At 42.4% G+C, this 16,625-nt stretch overlaps 2 protein-coding genes across 2 annotated transcripts in view; one reads left to right on the top strand and one right to left on the bottom strand.

The window, feature by feature from the left end:
- LOC131944422 (excitatory amino acid transporter 1-like) overlaps positions 1 to 2,830 on the top strand; it is a 16,599-nt gene extending 13,769 nt beyond the window's left edge. The window contains 4 exon segments of the mRNA XM_059305021.1: positions 529 to 582; positions 995 to 1,189; positions 1,671 to 1,805; positions 2,608 to 2,830. Coding sequence (XP_059161004.1) covers positions 529 to 582; positions 995 to 1,189; positions 1,671 to 1,805; positions 2,608 to 2,776 — 553 coding nt within the window. The 3' untranslated portion in view covers positions 2,777 to 2,830.
- Positions 2,831 to 15,894: 13,064 nt separating this feature from the next.
- Positions 15,895 to 16,398, bottom strand: LOC131944415 (KRAB-A domain-containing protein 2-like). Its single transcript, XM_059305008.1, has one exon. The coding sequence runs from the start codon at positions 16,396 to 16,398 to the stop codon at positions 15,895 to 15,897; it is 504 nt and encodes a 167-aa protein (XP_059160991.1).
- Positions 16,399 to 16,625: the final 227 nt, after the last annotated feature.

The raw sequence follows: 16,625 nt of genomic DNA, 5'->3' as shown, positions 1-16,625 counted from the left end.
GTGACTCGCTGACTCATGTCTCGTGTGACTCGCTGACTCATGTCTCGTGTGACTCGCTGACTCATGTCTCGTGTGACTCGATGACTCATGTCTCGTGTGACTCGCTGACTCATGTCTCGTGTGACTCGCTGACTCATGTCTCGTGTGACTCGCTGACTCGCTGACTCATGTCTCGTGTGACTCGCTGACTCATGTCTCGTGTGACTCGCTGACTCGCTGACTCATGTCTCGTGTGACTCGCTGACTCATGTCTCGTGTGACTCGCTGACTCATGTCTCGTGTGACTCGCTGACTCATGTCTCGTGTGACTCGCTGACTCATGTCTCGTGTGACTCAGTGACTCGTGTGTTGCAGATTTATGATGGGTGTGTTAAAGATTTATGATGGGTGTGTTACAGATTTATGATGGGTGTGTTACAGATTTATGATGGGTGTTACAGATTTATGATGGGTGTGTTACAGATTTATGATGGGTGTGTTACAGATTTATGATGGGTGTGTTACAGATTTATGATGGGTGTGTTACAGATTTATGATGGGTGTGTTACAAGCAATGTTGACAGCACTCGGGACATCTTCTAGGTAACCAATGATTTTACTTGTCCATTTTCTGTCCACTTGTGTCCATCTGATTCCATCTTATGTCCACTTGTGTCCATCTGATTCCATCTTGTGTCCACTTGTGTCCATCTGATTCCATCTTGTGTCCACTTGTGTCCATCTGATTCCATCTTGTGTCCACTTGTGTCCATCTGATTCTATCTTGTGTCCATCTGATTCCATCTTGTGTCCACTTGTGTCCATCTGATTCCATCTTGTGTCCATCTGATTCCATCTTGTGTCCACTTGTGTCCATCTGATTCCATCGTGTGTCCATCTGATTCCATCTTGTGCCCACTTGTGTCCATCTGATTACATCTTGTGTCCACTTGTGTCCATCTGATTCCATCTTGTGTCCATCTGATTCTATCTTGTGTCCACCTGTGTCCAACAGTTCAGCAACTCTGCCTGTGACGATGAGGAACCTGGAAGAGAACAATCACATCGACCCCCGTGTCATCTCCTTTGTGGCCCCAGTCGGCGCCACCATCAATATGGACGGCACTGCCCTCTATGAAGCTGTGGCTGTCATTTTTATTGGTCAAGTCAGGGGATATGACATGGACATTGGTCAAATTATCACTGTCTGGTCAGTCTACACACCACATGTGGAACAATGACATCACACGACACAGACCAACTAAAACACAACAACCAATGACAGAACACGACACAGACCAACTAAAACACAACAACCAATGACATCACTCGACACAGACCAACTAAAACACAACAACCAATGACATCACACGACACAGACCAACTAAAACACAACAACCAATGACATCACACGACACAGACCAACTAAAACACAACAACCAATGACATCACACGACACAGACCAACTAAAACACAACAACCAATGACATCACACGACACAGACCAACTAAAACACAACAACCAATGACATCACTCGACACAGACCAACTAAAACACAACAACCAATGACATCACTCGACACAGACCAACTAAAACACAACAACCAATGACATCACACGACACAGACCAACTAAAACACAACAACCAATGACATCACACGACACAGACCAACTAATTATCTTGTTGTTTAGTTTAACAGCAACGGCTGCCGCAATAGGAGCTGCTGGCGTCCCTCAAGCTGGGCTGGTTACCATGGTGATTGTGTTGACAGCAGTTGGTTTCCCTACGGATGACGTTGGCATGATTTTAGCCATAGATTGGCTCCTGTAAGTCAGGCTGGGATTCCTTGCGAGATTTCCATCCTTGTATTTTAAGACTACGATTGAGCAGATCTCTGTGTCATTGAAATGTTTGTGTCATTGAAATGTTTGTGTCATCGAAATGTTTGTGTCATTGAAATGTTTGTGTCATTGAAATGTTTGTGTCATTGAAATGTTGAGCAGTTCTGTTTGTGTCATTGAAATGTTTGTGTCATTGAAATGTTTGTGTCATTGAAATGTTTGTGTCATTGAAATGTTTGTGTCATTGAAATGTTTGTGTCATTGAAATGTTTGTGTCATTGAAATGTTTGTGTCATTGAAATGTCTGTGTCATTGAAATGTTTGTGTCATTGAAATGTTTGTGTCATTGAAATGTTGAGCAGTTCTCTGTTTGTGTCATTGAAATGTTTGTGTCATTGAAATGTCTGTGTCATTGAAATGTTTGTGTCATTGAAATGTTTGTGTCATTGAAATGTCTGTGTCATTGAAATGTTTGTGTCATTGAAATGTTTGTGTCATTGAAATGTTGAGCAGTTCTCTGTTTGTGTCATTGAAATGTTTGTGTCATTGAAATGTTTGTGTCATTGAAATGTTTGTGTCATTGAAATGTTTGTGTCATTGAAATGTTTGTGTCATTGAAATGTTTGTGTCATTGAAATGTTTGTGTCATTGAAATGTTTGTGTCATTGAAATGTTTGTGTCATTGAAATGTTTGTGTCATTGAAATGTTTGTGTCATTGAAATGTTTGTGTCATTGAAATGTTTGTGTCATTGATATGTTTGTGTCATTGATATGTTTGTGTTCCAGTGACAGATTCAGGACGATGATTAACGTCCTGGGGGACACGTTTGGTGCTGGTATTGTCGACCACTACTCCAAGGATGATTTGAAGAAAATGGACGAAGGAGATGTGAGGAATACTAAGACAGACAGAACAAATGGAATAGACAACAAGGCCTACGATTCTAAACTCTGAATTCACTGAACCAGTGGCGTAGCCAGGATCGTCTTATGGGGGGGGGGGTTCAAATTTTTCCAGTTTTATATATATATATATATATATATATATATATATATATATATATATATATATATATATATATATATATATATATATATATATATATATATATATATATATATATATATTTACACACATATATATATATATATATATGTTTGTTTATATATATATATATATATATATATATATATATATATATATATATATATATATATATATATATATATATATATATATATATATATATATATATATATATACAAACATATATATATATATGTGTGTGTAAATATATATATATATATATATATATATATATATATATATATATATATATATATATATATACAAACATATATATATATATATATATATATATATATGTGTGTAAGTATATATATATATATATATATATATATATATATATATATATATATATATATATATATATATATATATATATATATATATATATATACTAGCTCTATGTATTTGCTTCACTATGATGTAAAATAAATTGAAAGTACTCTGAAAGTACTCTGAGGAAATAAGAAAATAACACACAATGTTGGCCGACAAAATAAAACAATTTATCACTCTAAATAAAAAACAACAAAAAAAAAAAACGATACACACAATGAACACAACACAATCTTTTTGTAATCCTTGTAAAAAACAATTTGACATAATGATTCCTAGAAAATTAAGACAAACGAACTAGGGGAAATAATCACTCTCTTAATATAAATATTTATTTTTTCTACAAATTTAATTGTAAATGTCAAAACTTATCACTTATTACTTTAGTTTGTAGTAAAGAAACTTTATTTTATTCGTTTTTACAAAAACATGTTGTCTGCAATCAGAATTAAATATAATATCATCATAAATTCTAAAATCTTACGGTATAATTTAAGTTTTTAAAATCAGAGTTGATATAAAAGCACGCTTTTCGATTTTGTATTAAAACTAGGCATACTGTCTAGCATCGCTTAGGTATTCAAAAACATTTGAGAATTGGATCAATTAATTATTTAGTGATGGCTGAGGTGTGGAGTGCTTACATTTAAACAGTAATGCTAATTTTAGAGAAAATTTTGTTGTTGTTGGTTGTTTATAGTCCGTTTACAGAGAAAATATTGGAAAGTTCGCATTGTATGACTAAAATGGAATTAGAACTACAGAGGATCCATGAAAAGTATTTCTCATAATTTATATTACATTGACTTTTAAAATTAATTAATTAATTTAATTAGGATACGTACCTTAATTGGCAATTTAATTTTTTCTAAAGTAAGTGCTATACTTAGTCATTTTCTGTTTATGTTTAAAATAGTATACACTTGTTTGAAAAATAATTATTTTAAAAAAGTTACCTCCCTTGAAAATTGAACGAATGACGTATTTCTTTTACTTTTTCACAAACAATTGTTTATATGAAAATACGTCATCTGGACAAATCTAACGACGCTAAGGTTTTTTTTTACGGGAATAATGTTTTTTCTTATCCCTCGGGGTCGGTCTACGACCTTACAAAATATTAGGGAGATCATTCGTCAATTTATTTATATATATCGTCGAGTCTGACCAACAGTTTTTCCGTACGGCCTAGTCATCTATTGAGGAGCTTGCAAAAAATTAGTCAGAGTATAAGTACCCTGAAATTTGTGTTGAAATTACCCTGTTTTTCACATAAAATACAAAGATTATATAGGGAAATACGACTGGTCAGTTTTGACCCCTTTACAAAGTTTTCCCAGATATGCCGATATTTTTTTTGACATCCCTAGGTGTTCTCCTACCACCTCACAAAATATCAAGGGGGGGGGGGTGGGGTTGTTCGGCAAGAAATAGTTTCGTTATATAGCTCAAATAAGGAGATTTTAACTCGCGGTCATGTTTTAGCCCTCGTCGAGGGCTTTTAGTCAAACCGACAGTTTTCCCTAAAGGCCAAGCCATTTACCTAGGAGCTTGCACAAAATTAGCCAGATATACTGAGTTTAAGTACCCTAAAATCCGCGTTGAAATGACCCTCTGTTTTTCCCAATAAATACAAATATTATATAGGGAAATACAAACTTTACGAAGTTTTCCCAGATATGCCGATTTTTTTGTGACATCCCTAGGTGTTCTCCTACCACCTCACACAATTTCAAGGGGGTCGTCGGACGAAATTTTTTTCGTAATAGAGCACATATAAAGAGAATTTCACTCGCGGTCACTTTTTAGCCCTCGTCAAGAGCTTTGAGTGAAACCGACAGGCTTGCTCTACGGCCAAGCCATATACCTATAATAGCTAGTTGCACACATTTTTTAAAATAAGCCATTTACCTATAAGCATGCCAAAAATTAGTCAGATGTAAAGACGGTAAGTGCTCTAAAATCCGTTTTGAAATTACCCTCTGTTTTTCCCATAAAATACAAAGATTATATAGGGAAATACGACTGGTCAGTTTTGACCCATTTCCCGATTTTTCCCGGACATGGCGAGTTTTTTGTGACACCCCTAGGCGTTCTCCTACCACCTCACAAACTATCGAGGGGGGGGGGATCGTCGGGCAACAGTTTTTTTCGTAATATAGCCAATATACGGCGCCGCTCCGTCGAGGTCAGTTTTGATCCCCTCTTCGTGAACTTTTTGGCCAACCGGCACCGGCTCTCGTGTTTTATCGCCCCATGGCAGACTCATGCCAAATTTGAAGCGCCTGCGGCGCCGGGAAGTGCCGGGCACCCGACAACTTTGCTTTATATATATAGACTAAACCTAATAGGTGGAAGATTTTAAACAATAGCCTACATGTAACTAAACCATTGGTCTTACAGTTGAGATCACACATTTTCTAATTAGCAACTGTTTTTTGTGTTCTTTAAAGATCATTTTTTAAAAATAATGATAAGGTATGGCTATATATTGCCCCTATTGTCTAGCCCGCCCCTATTGCAGGTTGTCTAGCCCGCCCCTATTGTCTAGGCCGCCCCTATTGTCTAGGCCGCCCCTATTGTCTAGCCCGCCCCTATTGCAGGTTGTCTAGCCCGCCCCTATTGTCTAGGCCGCCCCTATTGTCTAGCCCGCCCCTATTGTCTAGCCCGCCCCTATTGCAGGTTGTCTAGCCCGCCCCTATTGTCTAGGCCGCCCCTATTGTCTAGGCCGCCCGTATTGCAGGTAGTCTAGCCTGCCCCTATTGTCTAGCCCGCCCCTATTGTCTAGCCCGCCCCTATTGCAGGTTGTTTAGCCCGCCCCTATTGTCTAGGCCGCCCCTGTTGTCTAAGCCGCCCCTATTATCTAGGCCGCCCCTATTGTCTAGCCCGCCCCTATTGTCTAGCCCGCCCCTTTTGTTTAGCCCGCCCCTATTGTCTAGCCCGCCCCTATTGTCTAGGCCGCCCCTATTGTCCAGCCCGCCCCTATTGTCTAGCCCTTATTATCTAGCCCGCCCCTATTGTCTAGGCCGCCCCTATTGTCTAGCCCGCCCCTATTGTCTATCCCGCCCCTATTATCTAGGCCGCCCCTATTGTCTAGCCCGCCCCTATTGTCTAGCCCGCCCCTATTGTCTAGCCCGCCCCTATTGTCTAGCCCGCCCCTATTGTCTAGGCCGCCCCTATTGTCCAGCCCGCCCCTATTGTCTAGCCCGCCCCTATTGTCTAGGCCGCCCCTATTGTCTAGCCCGCCCCTATTGTCCAGCCCGCCCCTATTGTCCAACCCGCCCCTATTGTCTAGCCCGCCCCTATTGCAGGTTGTCTAGCCCTCCTCTATTGTCCAACCCGCCCCTATTGTCTAGCCCGCCCCTATTGTCTAGCCCGCCCCTATTGTCTAGGCCGCTCCTATTGTCCAGCCCGCCCTTATTGTCCAGCCCGCCCCTATTGTCCAGCCCGCCCCTATTGTCTAGCCCGCCCCTATTGCAGGTTGTCCAGGCCGCCCCTATTGTCCAGCCCGCCCCCATTGTCTAGCCCGCCCCTATTGTCTAGCCCGCTCCTATTGCAGGTTGTATAGCCCGCCCCTATTGCAGGTTGTCTAGCCCGCCCCTATTGCAGGTTGTCCAGGCCGCCCCTATTGTCTAGCCCGCCCCTATTGTCTAGGCCGCCCCTATTGTCTAGCCCGCCCCTATTGTCTAGCCTGCCCCTATTGTCTAGGCCGCCCCTATTGTCTAGCCCGCCCCTATTGTCTAGCCCGCCCCTATTGTCTAGCCCGCCCCTATTGTCTAGCCCGCCCCTATTGTCCAACCCGCCCCTATTTTCTAGCCCGCCCCTATTGTCTAGGCCAGCCCTATTGTCTAGCCCGCCCCTATTGTCTAGCCCGCCCCTATTGTCTAGCCCGCCCCTATTGTCCAACCCGCCCCTATTTTCTAGCCCGCCCCTATTGTCTAGGCCAGCCCTATTTTCTAGCCCGCCCCTATTGTCTAGGCCAGCCCTATTGTCTAGCCCGCCCCTATTGTCTAGGCCGCCCCTATTGTCTAGCCCGCCCCTATTGTCTAGGCCGCCCCTATTGTCTAGGCCGCCCCTATTGTCTAGCCCGCCCCTATTGCAGGTTGTCCAGGCCGCCCCTATTGTCTAGGCCGCCCCTCTTGTCCAACCCGCCCCTATTGTCTAGCCCGCCCCTATTGTCTAGCCCGCCCCTATTGCAGGTTGTCCAGGCCGCCCCTATTGTCTAGGCCGCCCCTCTTGTCCAACCCGCCCCTATTGTCCAGCCCGCCCCTATTGTCCAGCCCGCCCCCATTGTCTAGCGCGCCCCTATTGTCTAGCCCGCCCCTATTGCAGGTTGTCTAGCCCGCCCCTATTGCAGGTTGTCTAGCCCGCCCCTATTGCAGGTTGTCCAGGCCGCCCCTATTGTCTAGCCCGCCCCTATTGTCTAGGCCGCCCCTATTGTCTAGCCCGCCCCTATTGTCTAGCCCGCCCCTATTGTCTAGGCCGCCCCTATTGTCTAGCCCGCCCCTATTGTCTAGCCCGCCCCTATTGTCTAGCCCGCCCCTATTGTCTAGCCCGCCCCTATTGTCTAGCCCGCCCCTATTGTCTAGCCCGCCCCTATTGTCCAACCCGCCCCTATTGTCTAGCCCGCCCCTATTGTCCAACCCGCCCCTATTGTCTAGCCCGCCCCTATTGTCCAACCCGCCCCTCTTGTCCAGCCCGCCCCTCTTGTCTAGCCCGCCCCTATTGTCTAGCCCGCCCCTATTGTCCAACCCGCCCCTCTTGTCCAGCCCGCCCCTCTTGTCTAGCCCGCCCCTATTGTCTAGCCCGCCCCTATTGCAGGTTAACAGTTAAATTAAGTTTCTCTCCTGGCCCGCTGTGGAGGATGCCCAACCAACGGACCCCAATACTCAAGTCGTTGATGGGCTGACGGGCTGCCCCGAGGTCAGGGATGTCCAGAGGTCAGGGGTGTCCAGAGGTCAGGGATGTCCAGAGGTTAGGGGTGTCACCGATCACACTATCCCAGTGAAGCCTTCCCCTTGTTCGGTCAAATCGTCGGATGTAGTGGCCCACTGTGTCTTTAGTGTCAAGTTCCCTAGAAAAAACGAATGGAGCCCCATGTTGTTCATATGTGCGCTGCGTGCCACCCAACCACCATAGGCCGCCCCATATGTGCGCTGCGTCCCACCCAAACACCAGAGGCCGCCCCATATGGGCGCTGCGTGCCACCCAAACACCAGAGGCCGCCTCTGTTGCCGAGATTTGAATCAAGCTGTACTCCAGACCCTGCACGACACCCCATCAACGGTCGCCGTGTATGCTGGCGTAGAAGCAGGTGTATGGTTGACACGTGACCAGACTAAGCAGGTCTCCACTGAGGCGATCGACGAAGCACAGGCTAGAATTAGATTGTAATTAGATTGTAATTAGATTGTAATTAGATTGTACTTACGGACGACGTCATCCAGGGGGTAGGTTTAGCTTTCACGTATCTAATGGACCAGGGCGACCTTAGTTGGAGGGGGGACGGGGGGACGGGGGGGGGGACGGGGGGGGGACTGGGATAAGCGAGGAATTTTATTTGCTGGGTTTAAAATTTGAATCAGGTACCCCAGAATTGTGGCGACATACAAATTAGGTCAGGCTTGATGGGTAAGACAAAGAAGTTAGGACAGTGAGGGTTATAGACAGTCGAGGCTAGCAGTCGGGGGTTGAGCCATTGAAGAGAAAGGACGTAGACAATTACTTTAGAGTTAGGAAACAGTGTAGTGACGATAGTTGTAGGGAACATTGAACTGTAGGTGTAGGCAACAAATATATTATTATATTCAATTATCTTATGTATAATAATTAAATGTTGTGTATCAAAGCTAAACTTCGAGTTTTAAATTTTATTGAATGCATGGAATTAAGTGCGATCTCGTCCTCGCCACAGATGTAGGATATATGTGTGTAGACTGCTAGTTTGTTCACGGAGGAAAGTAATATAGAGAAAGAACCCCCACAATATAGTGGGTAAACCCAGCAGCCTATCTATCCATATAAGCGTCTTATATTCCCCCCCCCCCCCCTCGCCACAGCGTGTACTCAGGCAGCCTGAGGGAAAATCACGGCTCTCAACGTACACTACTGCCATAGCGCCGACTGTATTCTCCATATCCCTAGTGTACAGGGGCGGAACTACAGTGCCGCCAGACCCCGCAATGCGGGGGGGCCCAGACCAATTGGGGGCCCAAAAATCCTGGCTAAATTATTTAAAAAAAATTTTTTAATTTAAATAAAAAAATTAGGTGGATGTCGAGTTATCTTTCTTCTACAGTTACAAACAAACACAATAGTCGGCAAACGTCTTTGAGAAAAATGCACAGACTATTGCTCGAGAGACCGCCAGACATATAGACAACTTCAAAGACGCAGCCTACCGTTCTTGTTTAGTGGCGTCGATTAGGAGAACAAAAAAGCTTTGAAAATCGGGCTGGGGAAATGTTGCGGCGACTATCCTGGTCTTCTAGACGACCGGAAAAAGTCGGCACTATTGATGTAGATGTTCATCGGTGCTTTCTTGTCCCCTTCCCTTGAACCTTCCCAACTCTCTACCCTCTCCCCATCCCCCTAACCTCTACCCCTCACCACACCCTTACTCTTACAATAAGATGTAATGCATAGATTAACGAAACCGTCTATGAACTACTGAACTGTAAACTGGCCACTTCTGCACATTTTGTTAAAGACACTAGTCAGTAGTTGTTCATTTACCTGATGAAGTATTTTATAATTAGTACACGTATTAATGGAACATTAGTTATTAACACTAAATACATTAAAGTTAAAAAAAATTTAGGATACAATGATCTAGCTTTTAAGCCTAAAAACAACCAAAAGATCTATACAGGGGCGGAACTACAGTGCCCCCAGACCCCGCAATGCGGGTGGGGGGGGGGGGGCAGACCATAATTAGTATATTTTTTTTATTTTGAATTTAATTTTCGTGCATTTTTGCCTTGATATTTAGTTTGTAAAAGAAAAACACTGTAGCTGCGGTACGATTATCTTTATTTTACAGTCACTATACCACGCTCTTCAGCAAAAAAATAAAATCCTTTACACAAAATACAGTGTAAAATATAGGCAACGCTTCAAATTTGAATGACACATTTGACTCGTTGCCCCCCCCCCTTTGATAGCTAAATAGAGGACACGTAACTGTTTGACCGATCCTCCAAAGTGTACTGTGGCGGATGGGGCAGGGGATGGGGATAACATTTCTTTTTATTTATAGTTGTATTTTTTAACCATCGTCAAGGCCGAGTTCTATTTCCCCACGCTGTCGCCGGCAAAATTCTTTTTAAAAAAACAACAAAGACCATAGCACGAGAAGCCGCTACATATGAAGTGGCTTTCATGATGCGCTGTTCTTCTTTGCGGCATTAGTTAGGGACCCGCCGAAATCCATTGAACATTTTTCAATGTTAATATGTGTTAGTGATAGTGGTTGAATTTGTATTCTGTACTATCTTGTATCCTACAAATAATAAAAAAGAATATAATACTAGAAACTTCGTTTTTATATACATTTACTTGATTTTTACTTTTACAAGAAATATCATAGTAAACTTTTAAGGCCTATACTTGGAATTATCTCCCCTGAGTAAGTTTTACAATGGGCGATGGTACATAGGCGCTTTGTTGTCTCTTTCAACATTTTTCCCGAGCCGACCCCCATCCCATCCCTCTTTTTTAGCCTCGCAAGTATCGAGTAGATCAATGTATCGTTTATGAAATACTTCCTAAACGTACGATTCACCACTTTAGCACATTTTGTCAGACACTAGACAGCACTAGTCAACAGATATTGATTTATTTGCATACTATTAGTATTAGGCACATCTAATTCACAAAACAGGGAAGGTAAGATTATTTTTTATATAATTATTTAGAAATTAATTAGAACGTTTAGAATTAATTGAACATTATTATATAATTAATAGTCAATTACTATTTATAAATGATGTTATTTGGGTGGGGGTGAGTGAGGGTCTGGCTTTTTGTTAGTCGTTAAAAAATGTGACGTCATTTGTGAATTTCCCCCCCCCCCCCCCCCCCCCTAAATCAGAAGGTTATCCGACGCGTGAGCTGGCCACATACAGTTGTACATGTGAAAAACATGTTTCTGTCTATTTTGCATTACTGCCTCATTTACCCAATCGCCATGAAAACTTTGGAAGCTGTTGAGGACAGCCACGCAAAGGTTTCTGTCATAGGCTAACATTTGTTTACATATTGGAGTGGGGACGCCCAACGGAAATATGTGATTTAGCACCCCTAGATCTTGCATAAGCGGATGAGGTTACTACTTTAAATCACCGGCGACAGTGTCATCCTGAGCGCATCACATATGAGCAGGTTGGCCCCCACAGACAGTCGTTTAAAAGTTCCCACAACACTAGGAATAAGTCTCGCTACTACACTCGATGACTAAATCTAATCAAGTGTTGCACCAATGTTTCTTCCAAACTGCCGGAAGAAACAATATGTCGCGCCCATCCCCTGTGCAGTAATGTAACCAGTGTTTCTTCCAGACTTTTTTCTCCGGGGGGCACTTGAAATTTTCGGGGGGGGGGGGGGGCGGTAGACTTTCTTCGGGGGGCGGACACTGTTAAAAGTATATATTTTCTATATAAAGTATATAAATTTCATTTCGTTCGGGGGGGGGGGGGGGGGGGGCAGTAAAAAAATTTCGGGGGGCTTCGCCCCCCCCCCCCCCCGAAGAGATGCCTGGAAGAAACTCTGAATGTAACCGGTACCTCCCAAAAGCCCCGTGACTCCCCTGACACCTGGGCCGTCGCCGCGGGACTAACAGCATGCCTTGGCGTGTCTAGTTGGTAGAAATGAACTGCCGAAATTGTTAATATTTAATTCAACTTCTGGTAAACAGGGCACACGTCTAAAAATACACGGTTGGTAACGTTTTGATAAAAACCTCTTAAAAATCATCGTCAGTTTAGTGTGTTGGGCTAGATTTAGAGAGTCGGTGTTTCTCACTTCGAAAACTGAATGGGGCCATATATATATATATATATATATATATATATATATATATATATATATATATATATATATATAGGGGCCCAAAAAAAAATTCTGCGGGGGGGGGCCTTTTTTTTTCTAGTTCCGCCACTGCTAGTGTATGGCGCTCATTAAAATAAATATATGGGTCATAGCGCTCATGGGGAAATCCAGGGTGCTGATGGTCACACGACCGCCGGGTGCCAGATGATGCGCACCAAGTGAAAGACAAACAATATGTGTATGATAGTGCGGAATCTATGTAAACCAGTACTCAAGTTATATGCTTTTGAAAAACCAAAAGTAGAATAAGTTCAACTTCCGGTCTCTGGGAATCACTGAAAAGCTGATACAGAGTTACACATTTGATAAAATACGTATCTATATATAATTATCTTCTTGGAGACGTTAGAAAACACCAAGCTGTAAGCGCGCCTAGCAGTCCCCTCTCTTCCTCTCTAGGCATATCGCAACACCCCACCCCCTCCCAGAGGCGTAGCAACCCTTCCCGGCGCCCGGAACAAACTTTTCGATTTGCACCCCCCTCAAGATTCCGATTTGCACCCCCCCCCCCCCTCCAAACTTTCGATTTGCACCCCCCCCCCCTCAAGATCTCAACCTTTCAATTTATTTTTCCAACCCATTTTGGCACCCCCCTCAGGTTGGCGCCCGGGGACATATATCCCCCCGCCCCCCCCCCCCCCCCTCGCTACGCTACTGCCACCCCCACATGGTCTGGTGAGCTGTGGTTCATGCTAAATGTTTACAATTTGTAGAGCCGGGTTTAGTGACGCCTATTAGGGGCAGATAATTTATTTTGAAACGATTTTAAACTTAGGTAACTAAGAGGAGGCTGCTTTCACGGGGGGGGGGGAGGTCTCTATTGGCGCTGTTGCTTTAAAGTTCGCTATGCAATTAGCTAATTTGGGATAAAATTTAATTTGAAAACACAGGACCTATTCGCGTAAGTTAAGTTTCTTAAGTACCTCTTTTATTCTCCATAAAAACTATAATGGAAATTTTCAATTGGTTTTCTCTTTATATGTGAATGATAAATTTACCTCTCGGGACTTGGGGTGAGGCAAGTAAAGTAGAGTTCACCTGTTTCTGAAGGGATTGTGTGATAAAACAAAAACAATTCTACCTTTGAACAGCCGGGTTTTTAACTAAATCTTTTAAGTCTCATAATTTTAAATCTCCTAATCAGCGAGTGCATTTAATATGGTACTTTGTTGACTCCTGTATAGAATTTGGTTTTAATTTTTCTAATAGGTATTTGTAGTCTATGTTATTTTAAACAAGTATAAACATAGACAGTACATAAAACAAAACCCCCTTTTTTTCATATTCTTAAGAATGTTACATTCTAATGCTTTTGATCAATAAAATGTTTCTTTTCCTGAGTTCCCCCCCTCCCCCCTATCACACACCGTCACAAAATTACTGACCTCCCCCCTCCCCCTACGAATGTGACGTCTTTTATGGACGACCGCTTGAAAGCTTACAAGGTATAAATAATAATGCCATTTACATCTAGAACAGGTGTCTCCAAACTATAAAATTGAACTTTTTGTGTTAGATCGAGTGGTTTTGTTTTGTTATCTCCCTTAGTGTCAAAAGAGTTAAACTAATTGTAATTAGGCCTAAGTAATTAAATTTAAAAGTAGATAGACTCGAATTGCCATCGAAGTGGAACGTTTCTGGAAGTTTGAACGCAATCGCTGCATTAGAAGTGGGTCAAAATTGAGTTACAAGATTTGCCACAAACAGGCGTTGCGAACTAAATAAAAGCTTGTAAAATTAAATGTAAAAAGCTCGTAGTTGTGTCAAATAATTTTAACGAGCCGACCCGCTGCGTATCATACGCCGCTATTTGGTTGTTGTTTTTTTTTACTTTTCAGTAATTTATAATTTGTGAATTCGACTGTACCAATGCTGCCACTGAAAATATTTGTTTAAAAACACTAACTACCCCCCCCCTCCCCCCCCCCCCCACGTGAAAGCAGCCTCCTCTTAGTTACCTCCTCTAAGTTTAAAATCGTTTCAAACTAAATTATCTGTCCCTAATAGCCGTCACCAAACCCGTCTCTATGATTGTAAAATGTAAACAGCGTGACCACAGCTTACCAGACAATGTGGGGGTGGGGTGAGGGTGGTAGTGATAGTGATAGAGAGAAAGAGAGGGGACTGCAAGGAGGCGCTTGCAGCTTGTTTCTAACGGCTCCCAGAAGAGAATTATATATGTTACGGTCAAAGCCCGAAGTCGGCCAATGCTAGGATTGGCCGGCCAATCCGCGCATTGGCCAATATCGCCTCCCATAGGTCGGTCAAAGTCCGAAACTTTGCTTCATTTCGGCCTTTGGCCGGCCAATCCGCAGACTGGCCATTGTGGACCGGCCAAAGTCTTAATTAGAAGATCATGAGCAGATTTTTTGTTTTTTTTATGCCGGTAGGATCATGAAATTAAGTCTTTATTGATTATTAATTAAAGTAAATGACAGAAACATTCAAATTTTTTATTGTACTATAGTCTCAATCAATCAATATTATCATTTGTTACAACAATTTGAACTTTTATGGCATTTAGAATTACATAGCAGCTTGTTATTTTTACACTTGCAGCGATTTGTTGTGCACTTGGTTGTGCAATTGCAGCGAGTGTAGCCTTGGCCCCCAGTCAATGATTGTGAAGATACGATGGTTCGTAGTGATTTTTTCTCAGTGTCAACATCTGGAACACGGATGCGTACATTGTCACCCACTTCACCATCTTTAAATTTTGTATTTGATGTTTTAGGCATCTTAGCACCTTGATTTTGCAAGCCAGTATGAGCTGCTGACCTGTCTTCCCTGATGTCTTGTTTGTTGTGACACAATCTGCAGGTAATGTTCCCTCCGTACCCTTCGTCTGCTTCATTGGGTACTCCACAAATAGCATGGACATCTTTGCCACAGGATCCACAAGATTGAGCTGCACTACAATGTTTTTCACAAACTATACAGAATCTGTTGGCCACATTATTGTCACGCAACTGGTCTGGACGTTCCGCCACGGCAGTAGATGTGTTAGCTGAGGATGTAGTTGCATTTATGGCAACCTCCATTTCTTGTTCAATGTTCTCAAGATCTTCCTCAGTAACTATTTTATTGAGAGCCTCTCTTGGTAGATTTGAAGTGCTAAGTCCCACTTTTGCTTTGCATCCAAACAAGGCTTCGTATGGTGATTGTTGGATTCCTTGATGAAAAGAACGATTTTTCATAAATTGAATGAATTTGAGACTCTCAGCCCAATGAGCTGATTCATTTGTTTGCATCCATGTCATCATCATGTTTAGAACATCTTGGTTGGCACGTTCGACTGAACCTTGGCTTTGGCTATGCCTTGGTTTTCCGTGAACTAGTTTAAGTTCAGGCCACATGTTCTTTAGTTCAGAAATAACTTGATTCACAAATTCTCTTCCATTATCTGATTGAAGCACACTTGGGGCACCAATAGTCGTGAAGATATCCAGCAGCTGGTAAGCAACTTCTTCTGGTCGTTTGGTTTCCAAAGCTCGCAACAATATGAACTTGGTTAAATGATCCTGGTAACTAAGTATAAACTTCTATTTGCCGTCTGGGTTACTTTGCATATCAATAAGATCTACTTGGCATCTTGAGTTAAATTCTTTAAATATCAAAGGTTTGGAAACAAGACCTTTCTTGGGATTAGACAATTTTGTCTGACAAGGCTTGCACAACCGAAGATACATAGTGATGATTTCTTTGGTGATATTTTTGTACTTTCTCTTGAGCTCTTTTTCCATCCTTGTGCGACCTCCATGTCCGATTTTCAAGTGAGTTTCATTGATCAAGTCGAACAACTCTTCTGAGTGCACATAGTACAAAATAGCACCATTGTCTTCTGTCAGAGGTACAATACGTTTTTCTTTACCGTCAACTTCAATAACATCATATTTGTTTAGTCGACGATAGTCAACAGTTTTTTTTGTCTGCTTTGCTTTAGCCTGTTTAACGTCCTCTATAATAGCAATGTATTTGTCTTTGCTGAGAATAAAGCTATTGTTTGGTTTTTCATGCAGTACTGTAGTAAAATGATCTAAAAACATAGTTTTCATGTCAAACGTTGGTTCGATATTTGCATTTTTTTCTTATGACAGCCATCTGCTATGTCTGTCTCATGGTCTGGCGGCCCTTTTGATCCATGTCGCCTTGCATATAGAATGCTATACAAACAAGAGCTAAACAATACGTTACTCACAATGAAACCGCACCCAGAATAATTAAAACCGCGATCACAACTTAGTCTAGATACAACATTGGCCAGGACATCCCG

The sequence above is a fragment of the Physella acuta genome, unplaced genomic scaffold (genome assembly GCF_028476545.2).
Source record: "Physella acuta isolate Inbredline_101_S28 unplaced genomic scaffold, ASM2847654v3 ptg000491l, whole genome shotgun sequence".
NCBI lineage: Eukaryota > Metazoa > Mollusca > Gastropoda > Physidae > Physella > Physella acuta.
This window is presented reverse-complemented; position numbering and strand designations above follow the sequence as displayed.